Here is a 21,592-nt window from a genome sequence, read left to right on the forward strand (position 1 = left end):
GTGGAGACCTGTTCATTGCACTGCTGGCATGCATCCCTATGAGAGTCTGCTATAGCCTCCCAATGGGAGAATCTCAGCTACATACTTTATTTTATGGAGATGGGGGATTTCTCCCTAGCTTGCCTCCTTTGCCTTTTTTGGCTAAGGGAAAGTGGGACTCAGGGGTATCTGAACCCCAAGACTCCAGGCTTGGGGCTTGCACATAGGATGCCTGATATGGATTTGTGAGTATCTGAAGCCCCAAGCTGAAGAGCCTGGGAAGTAAGATACTTGCTGGTGTTAACACCACGTGGAACTGAATGACTGGGCTTTGTTCAGCTGATGGATTTTTGAACTGATGTGTTTAATTTGGCCTGAGACATGAACATTTTTTTAAAAAAAGGCTAAGATCAAGCATTTTTGGCACCAAGGGGAGGGTGTCAGGTCTGGCTCTGGCCATCCCAGTGCTGGCCTGGTATTGGTATTGCAGTACCTCCAGGCTGGTACCCATTCCCTACCAGGGGAGCAGCTGCTCTTTTTTTTTAAGGCACACGTACATGTGTCCCCTTGTCCCCTCTTTCCCTCTCCCTCCCATCAGTATCTTTACTCTGTATGGGCCATGTGTTTTATAATCATAATCAGTGTTGGCTTCATTTAGTCAACTTTATAGCTGGTTTCCATTATTGGGCACATACTGCTTTTGGCAACAGTTTAATGATAGACAATGTATTTAGTGAGGTTTCCTTGTATGCAAATGTAAGTTAAGGAGCTTCACCCCCATGTTGATTGAGGGGAGAAAACCTGGTCTTGTATTTGAGTATTTATGGAGGAAGTACTTTATCTCTCTAACATGCAGTTGTAACAATGATTAAACACCCGGTATTATTTTCCTTCAGTTCATGTCTATGCTTAAAGTGACCTTTTATCATAGATGAGACACCAAATGCTCTCGTGATTCAAATGAAAGACTATAAATCATTTGGTGGGTGAAGCCATACAGACCTTTCCTGTAGCATAATGGCATTCATTTTAAGTACCGCTTACATATATCCCATGCCAGTCTTAAGTTTACTTTTGGTTTTAGATTGCTCATTGAGGGGAGTGTGTTTTCTCTCCCATCTTATCCCTTCTTTTTCATGTTCTCTTTCTGCCTTCATAGTGGGAAAGCAGGTTTCTCTCAGATGAAGGAAGATGTAATGGAGGGAGCGCTACAAGACCTCAAGAACTTCGGAAATGTAAGACTTTCTGATCAACATCTACAGTACTAATAAATCCTTTTAAATTCTGTGAATGCTCAGATGGATACAAGGGTATAGGTTGTAGCTGTGTTGGTCTAAGGACATAGGCAGACAAGGTTCCTTGGGTGAATTTGATATCTTTTATTAGACCAACCCAAATGGTTGGAGAATAGTTATTAAGCAAGCTTTCGAGTTCAAAAACCCTTCGTCAGGCTAAGGAAGTTTCAGCAGTTGGTGTGTGCTCTTCCTGGATGGAATGAAAAGTAAAGAAGCCAGGGGCTGGGCTGGGCTGGGGAGTCAGTTGCCAGGCAGATTATAATGTATCAAAAATCCAATGTCTATGTTTAGTCCATGATCTCTAGTATCCAGCAGGTTGATGAAATGGAGCTCATAGGCTCGTCTCTGGGAAGTGTTGTGTAAATTTCCCTTGAGGATCAGGACTGAGAGATTGGAGAGAGAGTGGCCCTCCTGTGAGAAATTGCCCCCATCGGTAATTGGGTATTTCTGTCTTTGATAGATTTCTGGTGTGCGTTCATTCTGGTGCGCAGTTGTTGTTTGGTCTCTCCTACGTATTTTCCATCAGGGCATTTGGTGCATTGGATGAGATATATTACATTTCTGGAGGTGCAGCTGTAAGATCCGGGAATGCTAATGGCTCTGTTGTGGGGTGTAGTAATAGTGGGGGTGGTGGAGATGTGTTGGCAGGTTTTGCATTTCTTGCCATGGCACGGTCTGGATCCTTTTGGTGTGTTCTGGGCTTGAGGAAGTTTGCTTCTGGTGATGAGGTTAGCGAGGTTCGGTGCTTGTTTGAAGGCTAGGATGGGTGGCTCTGGGAAGATCTTTTTAAGAATAGGGTCTCTTTCTAATATGGGTTGCAATTTTTTGAAGATTTTCTGTACAGGTTCAAGGGAGGGGTGATATGTCACAACCAGCAGTGTGCAATTTGTGGGGGGTTTTCTTCTGTACTGCAGCAGTTCTTCATGTGGTATCCGGGTGGCTCTTTCAAACATGCGATCTATCTCTCTGGACAAGTGTCCTTGCTGGGTGAAAGCCTTTTTAAGATTGGTGAGGTGGCAATCCCGGGTGTTCTCTTCAGTGCAAATTCAGTGATATCTGAGGGCTTGGCTGTATATCACAGCTTTTTTAATGTGTTTAGGGTGATTGCTGGTTCTGTGCAGATATGTATGTTGGTCTGTGGGTTTCTTGTATACTGTGGTCTGTATTTTACCCTTCTGGATACTGATCATTGTGTCTAAAAAGGGGATGTTGGTGCTGGGGTATTCTAAAGAAAGTTGGATGGAAGGGTGGTGATTGAGTTCCACCAGAAATTCAACAATCAGAGATTGCAGGTTTTCAGTCCAAATGATGAAGATGTCATCGATGTATCTTAAGTATAGCAAGGGTTTGATGGTGCAGTTCTTGAGGAAGTCTTTTTCTAGGTGGTTCATAAAAAGGTTGGCATACTGTGGGGCCATTTTAGTGCCCATAGCTGTTCCCATCATCTGGAGGAAGTGTTGATTATTGAAAGTGAAAATGTTGTGTGTGAGGATGAAGTGTATAAGGTCAGTAATATCTTTGGGCCTGTATTCTGAGTTGTAATCTTGTTCCTGTAGATATGTAAGGCAGGCTTGGATGCCATCCTGGTGCGGGATGTTGGTATATAGGCTGGTAACGTCCATGGTGGCTAGGATTGTGTTGCTGGGAAGGTGGTCTATGTTTTTAAGCTTCCGTAGCAAGTCTGTAGTGTCTTGGACAAAACTTGCTCTGTGGGTGACAAGCGGTTTTAGGATTGATTCAACGAAACTTGATATTTCCTCAGTTAGGGTCCCATGGTTGGATATGATAGGTCTGCCAGGGTTCCCTTGTTTGTGGATTTTAGGGAGCATGTAAAAAGTCCCCGGGTTAGGTAGCGGGGGGATCAAGGTCTGTAGTTTTTCTTGTAGTCTTGATGGAAATGATTTGATGGTATTGTTGAGTTTTTTGGTGAAAAGGGGAGTAGGATCTTCTTGTAGTTCTTTGTAGTAGGTGGTGTCAGAGAGCTGTCTCTTAGCTTCCTTTATCTAATCCTCACGGTTTAGGATGACTGTGGCTCCTCCTTTATCTGCTGGTTTTATTACTATTTGGTGGTTAGATCTTAGAGATTCATGGCCTTTTTCTCTGGTAGAGAGGTTGTTGTGGTGGCGTGTGTTGCTGTTTATTTAATTGTTCATCCTTTCCCTGAAGCAGTCAATGTAGCGGTCAAGGTTAGGGTTTCATCCACTGTGAGGTGTCCAATCTAATGTTTTTTAGGGCTTTTTGGCATTGATCCTTTCCTGAATGTTGTCAGAGGATGAGTTGTTGTTGGGAGTGGGTCACTCAACAGTAAAGCAGTTCTCCCATTTGTTCTGATAGTTGCCATGTCTGTGACAGCTTTATCTGCTGGGTTTCCCTAATGTTTCTCATTGGGTTTCCACCTCTCTTCTGTTAAATCCCAGGGGATGGTTGAGCTAACTGAGTGTTTTTTCTGTGGTGACATACTGATTCCATTTCTTTCAGATGTTGAATGAGGACCTGGAGCAATTTGGAGGGGATGCGCTCCTAGCAAGCAAGGAGACTTTCAAGACTGCTGTCAGGCTGCAGAAACATTGGACAGAGCTGGGACAAGCAATGCTCAGTCGCCACAAAGATGTTAATGGGCTGATGCCTCCAGAGTTCACTGTCATGGAAGAAATAAACAGAAGTGCAACTAAGCTCTGCCAGCAATATAACATAAGGATAAATGGGGAGAATGGTAAGACAAAGTCTTCTTCCTCACAAGAGGAAACTACATAGTCAACTCCCATTAGAAAATGAGAGAGAGAAGGAGAAACCTGGGGATAAGTGTAAAAGGATAGCTCTGCATCTCATAAAACTTTAGGACAGGGCCTTTGTGCTGTAGCGCCTGGGTGTCTCAGTGCTCCCTTCAGGAAGCCCAAAATTAGTTCAACTATTGTTGGGCCTTCCCTTTAAAGGGAAATAATAAAATCAGACATATTGGCAGCAACAAAGGCAGCCTTTCAAAACTAAGCCAGAATTATTAGCCAGCTGGAATACAGTATAGTGTGTGGCCAATCTTAAAACACAGGGATTATTGCCAAGTGTACCATATTTTCTTGAAATTCACATTGTCTCTCAATCCCTCTTAGTCCTGTTGCTGGACTGCATCACGCAGTTCCTTAGGAATTTTATTTTGTGCATATGTGCATTTTGAAACATATTGGATCAAGCCTTTCTGAAACAAGGGATATAATTAAAGTTCTTAATTTAAGAATGTTGTAAGAAGCCATTAAGTTCCTTTTTAAAACCAAAGAGCTGACACTATAGTGGCCTTTACTTCAAACACAGGCATGTGTTACTGCTTAAAAAAATTATGTACAAGCCAAATTTGGATGGAGAAGTTTGGTGGAGCTGTATGTCTGAGAAAAGTAGGGCAAAAACTAGAGGAACTAAGAAAATGCATCAAGGAGGTACCACACACAACCGGGGGCATTTGTACACGTCATGATTTTTCCTGTTTACCCTGCCACAATTGCATTTGTGTTTGCACGAGTGGGATTTTCCACTGCTTTAATAGTCTTTTCGACACGTTAAACTAATGCTGCTCAGACATGTTTTATTTAGCGTTGCCACTGCTTACTGCACCTTATCTATGGATTCTTGTTGTGCAAACAAGCAACTCAGAGACATGTAATTACTTTTATTCACCATCAGGTGGCGCTGTGCTAATTCTGTAGTTCAGGCCTTTGTCCAGGAGTACTAGGAGCATGACTCTGAGGAAAAAAGCTAAGTGTGAGAGAGATTTTGGGTTGACTGCTGGCTAGAGAGAGGTGTGAAGTTGCGAGCAGTGAAAATGTCTCCTACTGTTTGATTGTGTGTGTGTGTGTGTGTGTGTGTGTGTGTTTAGGGATCCAGTACTTAATCCTGTTTACTTTACTAAGAACGTATAGCGTTAACAATATCTGATTCCATCGTCAGTTTCTCTTCCTAATGGAAACGGCCCATAGAACCCCAAGCTTTGGCTAATCACTCGGATCAACTCCCCAGTCTATTATAAAATAATGTATGTGCTGAGAAAGGACAGATCTGTCTTGACATTATTTCAAACCAATGCACAGCTGCTAATTCTTGTGACATTGAACAGCTGTGCTATGCTGGAAAGTCAGTATGTCAGGAAAATCCCACTGTCTCTCCTGAACTTTAGTAAGCCTTGAATCCAGTCCTTATTAAGTGATTCATCTTCAAAACCAGACTACCAATTTACAGCATAGTGTATTCATTTCTCTTGTCTTGTTTCTGCAGCTTAACTTGCATGGAGTGCAGGCATACACTTAACACTTTCTCTTTTTCCTCCTGCAGGTGTAACTAGGATTTTGATGGGGTTGGTGAGCAGTTTGGAAGATTGGTTGTTCAAGCAGCTAACCTGCAAGCGGGCATCTGACATACGTGAATCTGATTGGTTGAAATTATATCAAGTAATTCCAGAGTGGCTGTCCCAGGTGGATGCACTGATGACCATTATAGGTTCCAGTCAGTCTCATGAGGAAGAGAAGAATAAAAAGCCGCATGTTCCGTAAGACAGGTTCTTGCCAGTGTTGTCCATTCCTCCCTCTGGGACTATCCTGATATAACTTTCTCTTCTCCTGTTTGTGGTGGAAACTGTCTGGCACAGGGTAATAGGATACAGAACCTTTCACCTCTAGGTCATCACTTGAACTCTGGTCTGGGTGGGTAGTGACTGAAAGTCTTTCTCTCCTATTTGGTAATATCCATGAAAAGCATTAGTGGCTTCTTCCAAGTTCCTAACACACACTGTGTTCTCTTGGCTGACACCCTCCACTGATAGTCTCTATGTGTAGAGGTCAAAAACTGAATGGTGTTCAGAGACTGAATCTTGCCTTCCCTCTAGTTATGACTTTTCAGGTCAGGAAAGAAGCACAATGCTAGGGCAGTGTGAAGAATCTTGCTGCTCAGACTTTATCTGTTATATGGATAAAAAGAGGAGTTTGGGCCTTAGCTGGTTAGTTTGGCACCAAACATGGTAAGACTACACAAGTCTTGCTGTTTCTGTTGTATTAATTTAAGCAGAAGATGAAAAAGACTTGAAAAACAAATAGTGACGCTGCATAATTTCTTAACCTTCTAGGTTAAGGATATCTATAGTTTTACCATCTCATTGCATCCAAGAGTGCTGAGGGTATTGGTTGATGTGACTGCAAAGCTGCTGGTCATTATCTTTGAAAACTTGTGGCAGTTGGGGGAAGTCCCAGATAATTGGAAAAGGGCAAATATAGTGCCTGTCTTTAAAAAAGGGAAGGAAGAGGATCCAGGGAGCTACAGACCAGTCAGCTTCACCTCAGTCCCCAGAAAAATCATGGAGTAGGTCCTTAAAGAATCCATTTCTAAGCACCTGGAAGAGAAGAAGGTGATTAGGAACAGTCAGCATGGATTCACCAAGGGCAAGTCATGCCTGACCAACCTGATTGTCTTCTATGATGAGATGACTGGCTCTGTGGATGTGAGGAGACTACTGGATGTAGTATACCTTGACTTTAGCAAGGCTTCTGATACTGTCTCCCACAGCATTCTTGCAAGCAAGCTGAGAAAATATGGGTCGGATGAATGGACTGCAAAGTGGATAGAAAGCTGGTTGGATTGTCGGGCTAAATGGGTAGTAATCAATGGCTCGTTGTGTAGTTGGCAGACAGAATCAAGTGGAGTGCCCCAGGAGTTGGTCCTGGAGCCAGTTTTGCTCAATATCTAAATCAATGACCTGGAAGATGGCATAAAGTGCACTCTCAGCAAGTTTACAGATTACATCAAGCTGGGAGGAGTAGTAGATATGCTGGAGGGTAGGGGTAGGATTCAAAGTGACCTAGACAAATTGGAGGATTGGGCCAAAAGAAATCTCATGAGTTTCAACAAGGACAAGTGCAAAGTCCTGCACTTAGGATGGAAGAATCCCATGCACCGCTACAGCCTGGGGACAGACTGGCTAAGCAGCAGCTCTGCTGGAAAGGACCTAGGAGTTACAGAAGATGATGAGATGTCTATGAGTCAGCAGTGTGCCCTTTTTTCCAAGAAGGCTAGCAGCATACTAGGCTACATTAGTAGGAGCATTTGCTGGCAAATCAAGGGAAGTAATTGTACTGGTGAGGCCACATCTGGAGTAGTGTGTCCAGTTTTAGGCTCCCCATTATAGAAAGGATGTGGACAAGTTGGAGAGAGTACAGCAGAGTACAGTGAAAATGGTTTGTGGGCTGGGGCACATGACTTGTGCGGAGAGGCTGAGGGAACTGGGTTTATTTAGTCTGCAGAGGAGAAGACTAAGGGAGGATTTGATAGCAGCCTTTAACTACCTGAAGGGTAGCTCCAAAAAAGATGGAACTAGACTGTTCTCAGTGGTGACAGATGACAGACCAAGGAGCAATGGTTTCAAGTTGCAGCAAAGGAGGTTGAGATTGTATATTAGGAAAAAACTTTTCTCACTAGGAGGGTAGTAAAGCACTGGAACAGGTTACCTGGAAAGGTGGTTGAATCTCCATCCTTGGAGGTTTTTAAGGCTCGGCTCAGCAAAGCACTGGCGGAAATGATCTAGTTGGGGCTGGTCCTGCTTTGAGCAGGGAGTTGGACTAGATGACCTCCTGAAGTCCCTTTCAACTGTAATTTTCTATGATTTTATTTTCCCCTCTGTCTGGCTGCTGAGTAAAACTAGTCTGAGGCCAGGGATGGTTACTTTTATGAAGAGTTCTTTTACCTTGTGTTAAGTTGTAGGCTGTAGGTAGCTGCTTATTTTATAAATGTAAAAGAAAAAAAGATTTATTTACAGTAAGAGGCATGTAGCCAGATTCCTTCCAATGTTGCAGTTCTATTGACTCCAGTAAAATTACCGAAGGAATGAATTAACTGCAGAATACATACAAAATATAACAGACTGTTTAGTCATCAAAAAAAGCTACTGCATTTGCAAAATTGCCTCAGCCTTTGTAGAAAATATTGCAGAGTAAATACAGATTTTAAGTTGGAAAGTTAGACTTGACCTTGCGATAAGAGAACTTTTTAGATCTTGTGCTATATGTATCACTTTTTTATTTTGGGTTTGTTTTTCAGGGTGGCACCAGCAGATGTATTTAAGATGATTCAGCAATGGATCTTGTCTGTGACTAATGAAACTGAGAAGAACAATGTGTATCTTACTCAGGAAGTATGTATATGCCTGAAGTGGTTAGGGCTGAGAGCATTTGCTCACTCTCTTGTTTTATTTCCTTATGTTGAGATGGTGTCATAAGGAATCCCCTGTCTGCTTTGATCCCCCTCATTCCCTTCAAAGCTCAGGACTATAGCTTCCATCTCTCTGACAAGGGAAGGCTAAGTGGCCTTCTTTCAGAAGCTTTGAGAGGTGCTCCTTATTTAGTTGGAAGGATTTTTATAGTGTCATGAACCAGAGCTGTAGGCAATATCACTAGACCTGGGGAATTTTGCCAGACTACTTATTTTTATCTATGTGTTTTACAAAAAGCTTTTGAAGATCTGTGGGATCATCAGACTATTTCAGAATACACTTGGTGATATTACTGTAATGAGCATTTTAGTAAATTAATATCTATTTCATGTAGCTTTAGAGAAAAAAATGGCATTAAACCAATTCTTTATATGAGATCCCCCATGCTCTCAAGAACTCAAGATCTTCCCACCCCATTCCTCTTTGCCTAGAAGTTTTCTACTGCCTTAGACTGATTCTCACTGTCTCTCCCCATAGTCCCAAGTGGAAGACCACATATAAATCATCTACTTAGTAAAGTTATTTGCATATTTTAAATTTACAGCATTTCTTTTGTAGGGTGTTCTTTCAAATAAATCCAACTGTGCTAGGAAAGGCAGACAGCTTGTGTTTCTACTTAAAATGGCAAGCAGGGTTAATAATTGAAATGTCAACGTTGCTGACTTTCAGAGGGGCTGCTGAGGGCCTCATTCCAGGATCTTAGCACCTGGCCCTGGATGTCTGAGGAAGACTGTTTTCAACTTGTATTTCTCTTTGTTGTTCTATTTGTTCAGGCTGATGAAAAGTAGAAACAGAATTAGTAGATGTGCAGAGAAAGTACAAGCCCTACTTTATGAGCTATTACGGTAGTAATGCATGGTGGAGCGTGCATTTGTCAGCAGTTGGAGGGCCAAAGCATACATTTAAACTATTCAAGAAGTGGGCCAGCAGCCTTCCACTTCTCTTGCTGCAATGGCCTATTGCTGTAGTACAGGGGCCAGCAATGTTTTACAAGTCATGGGCTGGAACAACCTGGCTTCTGTCCAACATGAGCCAGGTGGCAGGAGAGCTTTCCTGAAGCCCATACTGGAGCCAGTCACCAGGAAGCTGTCTCCCTGCCACTGCCCCTTCTCCCCATCCCCAGCTCCCTGGCTGCAGCATCGGTGCAAGTTCAAGCCAATGGAGAGCTGTGGCAGAACCAGGTATATGCAGACTGCCTTTTTGCTGCTGCTTCTCCCCACTCTGGTCCCAGCCTCTGGCTGCAATGCAGGCACAGCTGGAAGCTGCACAGCCCCAATACAACTCCCTCACTGACTTTCAGCTGGCTCCTGGCTGTCTGGCCCTGGCATGGGCCCAGACAAATCTCTCTGGCCAGCTCCACAGGCCAGGTTCAGTGGCTCTGTGGGATAGATTGGGCCCATGGGCCGCATGTTGCCAATCCTTGTTCTAGCAGATCCTATTTGAATTAATTTTGCAATACATCATATCCCTGTAATTTTGCAATACATCCTATCCCTGTGAAAAAATTCTTAATGAAGATAAAGTTAAAGGGTGTGAACCTTGACTCCCGTCTCACTGGAATGCATTTTAAAAGAGGTTCCAGATCACAGGCCCCTTTGCTAGTTATCGCTTGTCATCTGGCTTCTCAAAAACAGTTTTGCTATGATCAGCTCATACAGCTGTCTGGGGCTGTTCAGTTACTGGTTCATCCTAGAATCCTATTGGGCAGATGCTGTTTCAGTGTCATACAGGATTCTGGGACATACCTGCTTCTTGGAAATTTAAGACTGTGGTGTGGCTGACAAAAGCAGCTCAGTGATCTCAGAGGAAGGAACTAGGTAAAGGGAAGAACCAGGATAGGAAAAGATGGTAACATGGAAAGAAGAGAGGAAAAAGAGAAGTTTAACTAAATATTTCTGCCTCAGAGGGACAATTTACCAGTGAAGTGTGTGTCAGTCTTCACCCACACACATTGACAGTGCCACTGAGGTTGGAATTGTGGACAGGACAACTGCTCGCCATTCCAGCACCATTCCTGCTGCAGGTTTATTCATGCTTTAACCTTTCAGTGTGATGGTTTTTCCAGGTGGTTGAACTCCACAAAGCTCTGATCATGTGGATGGTGAATTTGCTGAGATTGATGGTGCCTGACCGCTTGTCCAGTGAGTGTCCCCTAAGCGAAGATGCTGAAGCTGCTGAGAAACAGCTCAAAGTGTTTAGTACTTGTAAGCTAGAAGAAGAAGCTGTAAACCTGGTTGCCAAGTTTAGCAGATTCTCCAGTTACATAATTAGGTATTTTAACAGTCTATACACATCACAAGCCTAATAGGGTTTTCTCTAATAGGAATGATCCAGAGGATGGCACAGGAGTGTCTCCTGCAGGAGGTGTGGTCTTATCAAAAGTGGGTAAGGCCATGGGCAGATGTTGGATTTGTAGAGCTACATACACTCTTGTAGAACTACAAAAAGAGGATGTACAAGTGTACATTCTGCCTGTAGCGCTACAAAAATGGCACAAGCGCTACAGGGGATCTTGCACATTATCCCACCATGCTCTGCCATCCCCCTCTTCCCCCTCCCCCTCTCCTAGGTTGAAGTGGGGAGAGCAGCTGGCTCCATGGTGGCTGCCAGGAAGCAGAGCTGCATTTTGCAGTTCTTGATCCAGTGAACTGCAGGGGCAAGCAGTCCCTTCTGATTACTGATAGCTTGTTTGGCAGTCTCCCTTCCCTAGTGGAGGACAGTCCATCTCCCAGTGATTGGGCTCACTGACATGCTCCCCTGGGGGTGGGGGAACAGAGGAGCAACCTTTATCACCCCCTGACTAGAGAGTGCATCTTTGTGGTGACTGTAGCGCTTCAGCTGGGACCTACTGAAAGTTTGGACATCCCTCAAAGTGCTATATTTTTGTAGCACTGCCACGTGTTGTGGCCCATATAGCACTATAAATGTGAAACAATTCAAACAAAAGAATCTGTAATAATATTAGAGAGACTGACTGAGTAAAACTAAATACATGTTTTTCTCTCAATAGTTTGCTATTGTAGTAGCTCTCCTGAAATATAGAGGAAAATTAAGCACAGTCACAGGGCCCATCACCTTTTTTTCTAAGATGTATTAGAGTTCTAACAAATAGTACTTGGTATTTTTACATGTTGCTACTTTAAAAGCCATGGTATCTGATGACAGTATGCCTTGTTGCTAGAGAATCCCAACTGATTAAGGAAAGGTGTTTGAAGCCGTTGCTGAAGGGTAGGTTATCTTTTGTGTTTCCTCAGCTGCTGCAAGGGGACAGTAGATGCAATAGTTCAGAAGAAACAGTCTGAATTGAATTTAGAAGCTGATTATGAGCGACTGCAGTTGGAAAAGATCACGGTAATCAGGGCTTCCTGGCTGCCCAGAATACAATTCAGACCCAGTTCAGAATTGGCTATATCTCCTTTTGTAAGAGCCAGACAAAAGAAGGGGCAAAGAACTAATTTATACAAGAGATTTGGGAAGGAGTTTCAACAGACAGGAGAACGTTCATACTTCACAAGTATAAACCATACGCCACCAAATGTTTATTGCAGGAATAAATTCATTCGTTTTGGTCAGTAACTAATTAAAATATGATCAGATCGATTATAGAATGCAGACTCTGCCCTCCAGAGGAAGAATCCAGTGCTCCAGAATTGTCCACAAGAATTCTTCTATCCGCACAGCATCCTCTGCTTTTGGATTTTCCTACCAGCAGTTTCCTGCTTACCCTGCAGACACAAAGCACGTTATTTTAAATGTCTGAGTCATATTTAAATTTAAGTAATTCCCTGCAGTGTTACACCAAAGATTAGCACATCCATTCTCTCTTCACTGGATTTCATCTAAGTAGTTACAGCAGTAGACTGAAAGGATTGCTCCTCCTCCATGCTTGTTGGTTTGTGCTAGCATTGTGGGTGAAAAACAGAGTTTGGGGTTTACATGATATCTCCCCTCTTCTTGGCAGAGCAATATCTTGGCAGTAGACTGTTGAGCCTAATTAAACTGCAGCTTGTTGAATAAATCATATGGAATAAGGAATTAGCAAGTGAAAGGTTCCATGTTCAAAGGCTTAGGAAAAGTATATGTTCCTTTTCCTTTATAGCGTGAAGCTAGATGGGGTCCAGGTAAATATCCAAGATGGACAGAAGGATGGAATTACTTAAGAAGGAATAAGAGAGAAATCCTTTTGTCCCGTATGCTATTTGTCTTTTCTGTTATCTTTTTCCAGACTGAATGTTTTGACTGGGTTAATGCATGTGGACTCCTTCTTTCTGAAGTCAAAGGCTCTCCAGTCTCCTTATTGAGTTTAGAAGAGCAGACCAATCTGTTTGGGCCACAGGTACTTAGAGACTTACATTCTACCTTGGTTAGTAAATGTTATTTGGATAGAGAACAACTTGAAAGTTTTGACCTAATGAAGAAACTACATTCCTATTTCTAGAATGATTTAATACTGGGAGCCTTCTGCACTCAGCAGTCCAGGTGGAATTAATAGGAGCAGTAACTGTTTGTTACACCTATGATACTTCCTATGGGGGCAGATCATCTGCTGGTGAAAGTTGTCATAGCTTCAGTGGAGATATGGCTATTTATACAAGTTGAAGATCCGTTTTATGTTGCCTTGTATTTCTATTTCTCCCACAATAGTGGAATTTGATGGAATTTTGGTTTTGGATCACAAAGTACTTTCTACTGTTACCAGAACCACTAGCCTAATTACCACATTTTCTTGCAGACTATATGCCCCAGAATATAATACACACCTTGTTTTTGAAAGGCAGAGTGAGGGGAAATAAAACCTGTTTCCTTACAGTAAGTAACTGAGTAGTAGCAATTAGGGAGCCAAGCCTGCTCCTTGTTCTGCTCCCTATGGATTACTGCAGATTTTACTTTCAGTTTCACCAGATAAGTGGCAGAACCTGCTCTTACCATATTTCTGACATGTAATGTGCACCTCAATTTCCAGCAGCTGGTTTTGGGGAAGTGGTGTGTGTTTTATATAAGAAAACGTTACTTAAGTAGTTGATCATATGGGTGCCACCTACATGTGAACATTTGATTTACACCTTTTAGACTGGAGGTCTAAAGCAGTGGTGCTCAATTTTCTGGCCCCGTGGGCCAGATGAGTGGTGCAGGGCCTGTCCGTAAGCTGGATTGCAGCTGAGGTTGAGCCCTACATCATCTTGACTGAGCCCTTTGAGCCCAGATAGGGCCCAATCCAGGCACACAGGGGTCTATGCCATCTTGACCCAGCCCCATGTGCCTGATCTAGCAAAGGGGCCATGATATCCAGCCCGTAGAATCCCCATGGATCTAGAAACTTAGCAACATGAGAGCAGCAATTAATACTGCCAGTTTCCTCCACTGCCAAATTTTCAGACACATGGGGAGCCCTGCAGGCTGGATGCCACAGCTCTGTGCGCAGAATCTGGACTGCGGGCTGGAAATTGAGCACCCAGAGTCTATGTAGGACTAAATTCACATGTGGGGGGAAGTCAGTCCAAATAGTCTTATTTCAATGGAGTTTCATTTGTTTACATCAGATCTGGACTTTGTCCACATGACATCAAGACTGTTATGTGATTCCTTAGTTTATGTAGTGTAGATTCTGAATGTAATTTTGTAATATTCATAAGAATCGGGTAACGATTTAGATAAGACAAAATACATTTAACTTGTGATTTCAAATAGATTTATTCCCATAGATAGCTGGCTAATAAGTGAGCCAAGCCTCCACTTATTTCACAGTTGAACATTTTGAGCGAGGCACGATAAGAGATTGGTTGACCTATTCTAGCGTTTTGCCTATATTACAAAATCCCAAATGAGCATTGACCAACAGCTTGCATTACTTAACAGAAAGTCCAGCCACAGACGCACCAGGTGAACTGTGTGGATTCTTCTTTACCTTATGGAAAATCTGAGTCTTCTCATGAACCTAGGAAAGACAAAACTGAACATGCTGATACTGATATGAAACCTGTGATAGGGAAAGAAATGTTGGAAGCACAGGTGACAATCCCCTTTGTGTGTGTGTGCATAGTAGTGATGGCTGGAGTGTGAGGTGCTGTTTCCCAAAGGAGCCTTTTTTTGCTTCTTGCCTTCTGAGCCATTTGAAATCCAAACCCAAGTGCTATTGGGCCAGGCACTATTACACTGTCTATTCACCTTTCCTTGCAGCCCCTACAGCCTGCACCAGATGCCAGCAGTGATGGCCCAGCTGTAAGTGGTGAGATGATTGAGGACACAATCAGGTATATAGGATATGATTCTAACATCCATTTGAAATCTCTGAAGTCAGAAGCAGTGTCAGTCACTGGGGTAAGAATCTCCATGTTGTACATGATTTTCTTATTTTTGCTTGCAGAAACTTTCTGATTTGGCATGTGTGACAAGTGTAGTTGATTCATAGTTATCTAACTCCTAAGCAGTTGACTTTGCTTAAATATTTCACAGTAATTATACATTTTTTTTGTGAGTTCAAGCACTGATTAATACAGACCAATATTAATTTTATAATTAATAAATACAATGTTATAATTAATTAATACAATTTTAAACTTTACTAACCAGCAAGTTGGCTCCAGATATTTAGTTGGTAACCAACACAAAACCCCAGATATTCAGATAGTATAAACTGGTGCAGTTCTGTTAACTTATACTAGCTGAGGATCTGGCAAACAAATTGCATTTTACTGTCTATTGTTATAGTATCATAGATAAATTTTTTAGTTGCTAGATTCTCTCACTTCATTCCACATAGAGCATATGCAGAACACATTACAATTTATTGTTATAATTTTTAAAACAGCCTCCAACTAGTTTTTATGTCACTGCTTCTCTACGCAGACTCAAACAGCCGGAGAAGTCTGCCCAAAATCATTCTTTCTGAAATGCTTCACTTGTATACAAGCCTTTTTTGACAGCAAAAGGAAGAATATAGCTAAAAATCACCCCTCTGGTCCATCCCTCTCATGAGCACCCTTATGAATGAAGGTTTCACCTTGAACTCTCAGCAATATCACTCAAGAACTTCCACTTCCATCCATGCTAATTCCATTCTGGCATTGATGACTTGAGAGATGGCTAGAAAGGAGCACCATGCCAGAATTGGGCTGGTACAAAGGTCTCTGTCTACTGAGTTGAGACAAAAATCTCATATATTTGACTCATTTCAGACTCAACAAGAGAGGTAGCCAATGGCCTGAGAAGGGTCCTTCTAGTGTCCTGGTACTCACTAGTAAAGTGCCATTAGTGATAGTCTGTAAACCTGTGGATTGCATCTCTCCCAGTACCGAGCTCTTGGTACTTTGCACATTGGTTGTACACCAACACAAGAGCTAACCTTGGAAATGTGTTCCTCAACATTCAGCACACTGATGCATAGCTTCTCTGTACCTATGCATGGTACCAAGTAATTTATCTGTTGAGTCTTCCATTTGAAATACTGAAGATATTTTTAGTAGTTCTTGAATCACTGATATGCAGAAAAAAAGAGATTTCTCTGGTACTGATTTTTCTTCCTTCTCATGTAGCAGGAGCCCAACACAGCCAGGGCACTCTGGACAAGGGAGTCCTTCCCTTGGAAGAGGTGTACTCCTTTTCTTCATTCCATGGGGGACATGACAGGAACTCCTCTTCTATATACCCTCCTTCCCCTCCTTGGAGAACATAATGGGTGTCAGGAAGAGACTATGGTGAAGGATCTACAAGGGACAGTAGTAAATGTCCTAGTGCCCAATAGAGAGCATCTCCTGGGGCCCCTTGTGTTTCCTAACCCAGTACCTGTCCTAGACTTGACCCTTCTGGATGCCTTGAGGATGCAGCTATATTCATGCAAGCCTGCATTGTTGTCCCCTTCCAACCTTAGATTCCTTTCCCAAAGAGGCAGTGCAGATCGCCAGTGCCAGCTCAACTTCTGTCCCACATGAAATATCTTGGATACTGAGGAGGGACATTTTGCCACCAGAAGTGATCAGTGCATATACCATAACATGGTGGTGTATTCTTAGCAACAAGTAACCCATGGAGCCCACTGGGGTCTGATTCAAGAAAGCACTTAAGCCCATGCCTAACACTGAGCACATGAGAGAATCCATTTGAAATCAGTGCAACTGCTCATGCACTTAACGTGATTTCTATGCGTACACAATTTAATGCACTGGTACCTTGATGCAGCAGCCCTTCTTTCTAGGTTGCTTGCTCAGGATGCATTTAAGCAGCATTGGCCCACCAGCACGAGGCTTGAACTAGCACACGCTGCAGATGACATGCAACCTTGCCTTTCTTCCCCCTCATCATACTCATGTACAGAAGATGTTTCCTTTTCTCAAACAGAGAGAGATGACTGCCAGCAAGTCAACAACTGCCTGTTCCCAAAAGGAGTTTGAGACTCTTGCTTTCTTGGAACATCTGCAGTCACAGCTTCTGTGAGTATTGGGTTTCCCAGTGAAGGGGACAAGAGAACCAAGAGTATTAGAGATTTATTGTAGACTGGGGTGTCAAACTTGCCTGTGCCCTTGGCTGGATCCAGACTGGGGCTCCTCCTGGACTAGATCTAGACCTGTTGGAAGCAGTGGGACAAACAGCGTGAGTGGGGAAGGTCTCTGGTCTCTTACCACTACCACTTCACAAACAGTGTGAGTGGTAGTGGTAGGAGGACAGGGGGTGATGGCCTGGGGGTTAACACAGCTTTTGCTCACCCCGCTACTGCTGACGCATGTGCCCATCAGGGATCCATGCCCGGATTTCAGTGGGACACCCTGCCTTACAGTTATCACTCAGTCCCTCTGTGAGCCAAGTGAAATGGATTCACGAGCTAGATCTGACCCATGGACTGTGTGTTTGACTCTCCTGTTCTGACAAAGATGATTATCTTGATCTCCAGTAATGTTTAAAAAAACATTTATGCAAAGTTATGCCTTTGACCCAACTGGTTCCATTCTGTTCTCAGTCTTGTTTTTGTCTTGGGCCAGATCCTCAGCTGGTACAAGCAATTGTAGCTCCATAGCTCCTTTAATTCAATGGAGCTATACTGAATTACATTGGCTAAGGAGATGACTCATTTAACTCTGCTGACTTATATGGAACTGCTCCATATTTATCCTTATGCAACCAAGATCAGTATCTGACACCCCCCCCCCTTCCCATTAGCATAAAAATATTAAAATAAATTGAATCTGAATTTTAATGTGATATAGTCCTGAATTCCCCATTTGATTTAGTTCTTAATGCTACAACTTTACATTGTGAATTTATTTTCATACCACCCATTAGTTCTTCTGAAAACCTTTATTTTCTAAGCTGTACTAGAGATGTGGCCAACACTTCGTTAGGTTATAGATTTCAGTGTTGTCCTGGCTGTTGGATTACAGAAAAACAGAGACCCGTGCTCAGACAGCAGAGGAGAAATCAGAAAAATTGGAGCAGCAGCTGGAGGAAGCTCTGGGGAGAATTCAAGAGTTGGAGAAAGAGCTGGAAAAATCACACAGGACCCAAGAAGCAGCATCAAAACGTGAGAGTTCATTTTCCAACCCTTTTCTAGTTCTTGGCGACCTCAAAGGGCCACAGCCTGCATTTGGAAGAGCTGCTGTAAGAGATGAGACCAGATGATCTATTTCATCTGGTATTCTGTCACTTGCTTTACAGGCAGATGCAAGAAATCCTGAAGTAGGCATTAGGGCAGGGGTAGGCAACATTTTTTGTCCAGAGTGCCGAAAAAACCACAATGTCTACTTTGGAAGGTGCTGGAGTGCCAACATGCCGGAGCCCGGAGCAGCTGTTTGCAGCTTCCCTACTGCAGCTGGCCCATGGAGCTCGGTCTGCTTGCAGCAGAGCTTGCAGCCTCCCAGCCACCTGCTGGGAGCAGCCTGGGCTCCATGGCTGGCAACAGCTGCTTAGAGCCCGGGCTGGCAGTGGTGTGCCGAGCAAAATGGCCTTGTGTGCCATGCTAGGCACGCGTGCCAGGGGTTGCTGACCCCTGCATTAGGGAGTGAAATGCCTTCAGAGAAAGCTATTCCCTCCTGCTTATTTGCATATGAGTATCTAAGGCATGAAGACTGACATTCCCTGTCACGTGGGAGGTCTGTGGTGGACCATGTGGTATGCGAGTCACAAGCTAGTGTCCTAAACCATGGATCACTTTTCTGTATAACTATACATTTTTTATACTATACGTATATTCTTGATCCTGTTTTGAACCCTCCCAAACTCTTGGCCTAGCTTTTGGCCCTGCTACAATGAGTTTTTGATTATCAAAGATAAAAAGACCCAGGAATGCATTATTCTGTGTTTATTTTTAATGTGTTTATATATTATTTTTAAATTTCAGAAATCCACTTCCAAGAAGAAACCAGTCCAACTTCTCATACACAGTCTTGCACTGCCCGGTCCAGGAAAACCAGCAAACACAAAAAATAAATAGTAGTAATGCCTAAGGAAGTTATTTGGGTTCTCGTTTGTAGCAAACTTTGATTCAATACCAGTGGCTTCTTCAGTATACACTTTCATCCCTTGCTTTACTGGTATAGCAGAGGGGGTGGAACTTCTTCAAATATGCCCTCATAAGGAGAGCCATTGCAAAAGCCTAGAAAGAACCTTCCCCCAATTTATGAATGATTGGAAAAGTACATTTTGGGTGGTTTGGTGTCTGAGCACATTCATGACTCGGAGGGCTTGAACATACTTTGTGGGCAAGGTTTGCAAGACATAGCAACATCTCTCTTAATAGAGCTTGTAATAGATCAAATAATAGAAGGCTGGCTGTACTACCCCAGCTCTTAAGAGTTTGGCACACTGTGTAGATCTCTGCATCCTCCTTCAATGCTTAGCCAGTGAGCAGAAATCTGAGGACAAGGCTTCTTTCAGGGTTGGGGACTGAGGGGAGCTCTGAAACCAATTCCATCCCTGAATTGCACACGAGCCCTTAGTATTTTAAGGTAAGCGTCCAGTTACAGACTATGGTTAGAGAAAGGAAAAAGTTCTGCCCTGTGTTGCTTGATAAACAGATAAGGCAGCAGACAGCATTTCTTGTGAGAGCCATCCTTGTCATGGTTGGTATCCTTTTAAATAATGTGAATGGCTTTTGCTACACTAGAATGTTTATTAATGGGGGACCTGGAGAGGTGCATTCGTGCAAGTTTGACTGGGAGGTTGCTGACTGCAATCCATGGGACAATGCACAGAAGCATTAGAGATGATACTCAGAAGTGACAGAGGAAGAGTCTTGTCTAATTGTGAGGCTCCCAAAAGTATGCGTGCATGCACCCCCACTCCTTCATTGGGACCAGAGCCTACTCATTGTTTTCTTCCCTGTGAATCCTGTGGAAAAACTGTTTTTACTGTATTTTTCACATACAATGAGCACTACACTTTCCAGCTTCTGGGAAAAAGTTGTATGTCATGTACAAGAAAACATGGTATACAGAATTGTTAAACATGTACCTCTGCTCCAGTGAGAGGATAACATGTCTTAATATCATCTTAATCAGTAGAGAACATTACGACTTGCCTTTTTCAAGTTACTGATTCTGAAGACCTTGTTTCAAGTCTCCTGTGTTTGGTGTTATCCTTAGTAATGTTTTATTCATTGTGTGTGAAGCCTTTAGAAACATTTTCAGGGTCTGTTCCATGCCAGGGTTTAGTTTCCTGGCCTAGGAGGAAACATCATCCTTTACTTTATGTAACCTGGGAAGTGACAGTTTTACATTGGGAAGTTTCCTTAATCTAAATTTGAGAATGCGTTGTAACCCATGCATTGAGAATTTCCCCTCCAGTGCAGATATTTTTTTTGTTTGTTTTGATCTTTAAGGTGTTTTGTACAATCTTTTTTTCCCCCCCAATTCCACTGACAGCAAGTTTTCTCCAACGCTGCCACTTTTTACCAACTTTCTATGCAACATGCAAGCTACAGTAGCTGCTATGGCAGTTTTCTAAAGAAATATAGTTTAAGAACACAGGTTCCACAGCCATGAATGTTGCAAACCAGAAAACCACAAAATATTCCATTCTATTTGCACAACAGATATTGCCCAGCAACTGTGTTCTTGACCCTTAGGGAAGCTATATTCTTCAATTGTGTGATCTGGATGTCTCCCTCTGGTAAAATAAAATGCCAAAAAAGCATGATTTCCTTTAATTTTAAAACATTGCCCATGAGGGGTTGCAGGCAGAGAAAGCCTAGCTGAGGGATGAGATAACAAAAGAAACAACTTTTGATGGGTTTGAATGAATTCAAGGCAGCAGGGCCTGATGAACTTCACTCCATGGTACTGAAGGAACAGACAGAGGTGATCTCGGAGCCCTTGGCAATAATATTTATGAAGTCACAGGAGATGGGCAAGGTACCAGAGGACTGGAAAAGGGCCAACATGGTGCCTCTTTTTTGGGGGGGGCCCAAAAAGGAGGACCTAGGGAAATACAGACTAGTTAGCTTCAATATCCAGGAAGATACTGAAGCAATATCATAAGAAAATCTATTTGCAGGCATCTGGAGGAGAAAAGGCTCATTGCAAGCAGCTAGTATGGATTTACTAAGAACAAATTATCCCAAACAAACTTGATCTCCTTCTTGGACAAATAACTAATTGGGTGGATGAAGGGAATGCAGTGGGCATAAAGTATGTGGACTTCAGCAGGCCTTTTGACAAAGTCCCATATGACTTCATAAATAGGAGAAATGTGGGCTAGACAAAACTACTATAAGGTAGATAGATAACTGGATCAATAGCTGCAAGCAGAGGGTTATTATAAATGGATACATGTCAGAATGGCAGGAGGTTTTGAGTGAGGTTCCACAGTGGTCTGAACTGGGCCCAGTGCAATTCAACATGTTTATTATTTGGATACTGGAACTGAGAGCTTAAGCACATGAGCAGACGACTTGAAACTGAGAAGGATTGCAAACATGGAGGACAGGATTGCCATTCAGAAGCATCTAATAGATTGGAAGCCAAACCAGACCAAACAGGATGAAGTTTAATGATGGCAAATGCAAGGTGCTACACCTTGGGAGGAATAATCAAAATCTATAGGTACAAAATGTGTGACACCACCCTAGATGGCAGCACTACAGAGAAGGATC

At 42.8% G+C, this 21,592-nt stretch overlaps 1 protein-coding gene across 6 annotated transcripts in view; it reads left to right on the forward strand.

Moving 5' to 3' along the window:
* The window catches only part of AXDND1 (axonemal dynein light chain domain containing 1), a 44,339-nt gene extending 25,388 nt beyond the window's left edge, over positions 1-18,951 (forward strand). For 4 of the 6 annotated variants that reach the window (XM_059728356.1, XM_059728357.1, XM_059728355.1 and 1 more), the window contains 12 exons: positions 1,139-1,214; positions 3,753-3,987; positions 5,592-5,805; positions 8,343-8,436; positions 10,580-10,785; positions 11,769-11,865; positions 12,740-12,850; positions 14,371-14,523; positions 14,692-14,832; positions 16,849-16,940; positions 17,886-18,025; positions 18,842-18,951. In XM_059728356.1, the coding sequence (XP_059584339.1) occupies positions 1,139-1,214; positions 3,753-3,987; positions 5,592-5,805; positions 8,343-8,436; positions 10,580-10,785; positions 11,769-11,865; positions 12,740-12,850; positions 14,371-14,523; positions 14,692-14,832; positions 16,849-16,940; positions 17,886-18,025; positions 18,842-18,930 (1,648 nt within the window). In that variant the 3' untranslated portion in view covers positions 18,931-18,951. The remainder of the gene's footprint in view (positions 1-1,138; positions 1,215-3,752; positions 3,988-5,591; positions 5,806-8,342; positions 8,437-10,579; positions 10,786-11,768; positions 11,866-12,739; positions 12,851-14,370; positions 14,524-14,691; positions 14,833-16,848; positions 16,941-17,885; positions 18,026-18,841) is intronic. The other 2 variants (XM_059728359.1, XM_059728360.1) reach the window with 2 other exon arrangements.
* The last annotated feature ends 2,641 nt before the right edge of the window (positions 18,952-21,592 follow it).

This window comes from Alligator mississippiensis, chromosome 5 (genome assembly GCF_030867095.1).
Source record: "Alligator mississippiensis isolate rAllMis1 chromosome 5, rAllMis1, whole genome shotgun sequence".
NCBI lineage: Eukaryota > Metazoa > Chordata > Crocodylia > Alligatoridae > Alligator > Alligator mississippiensis.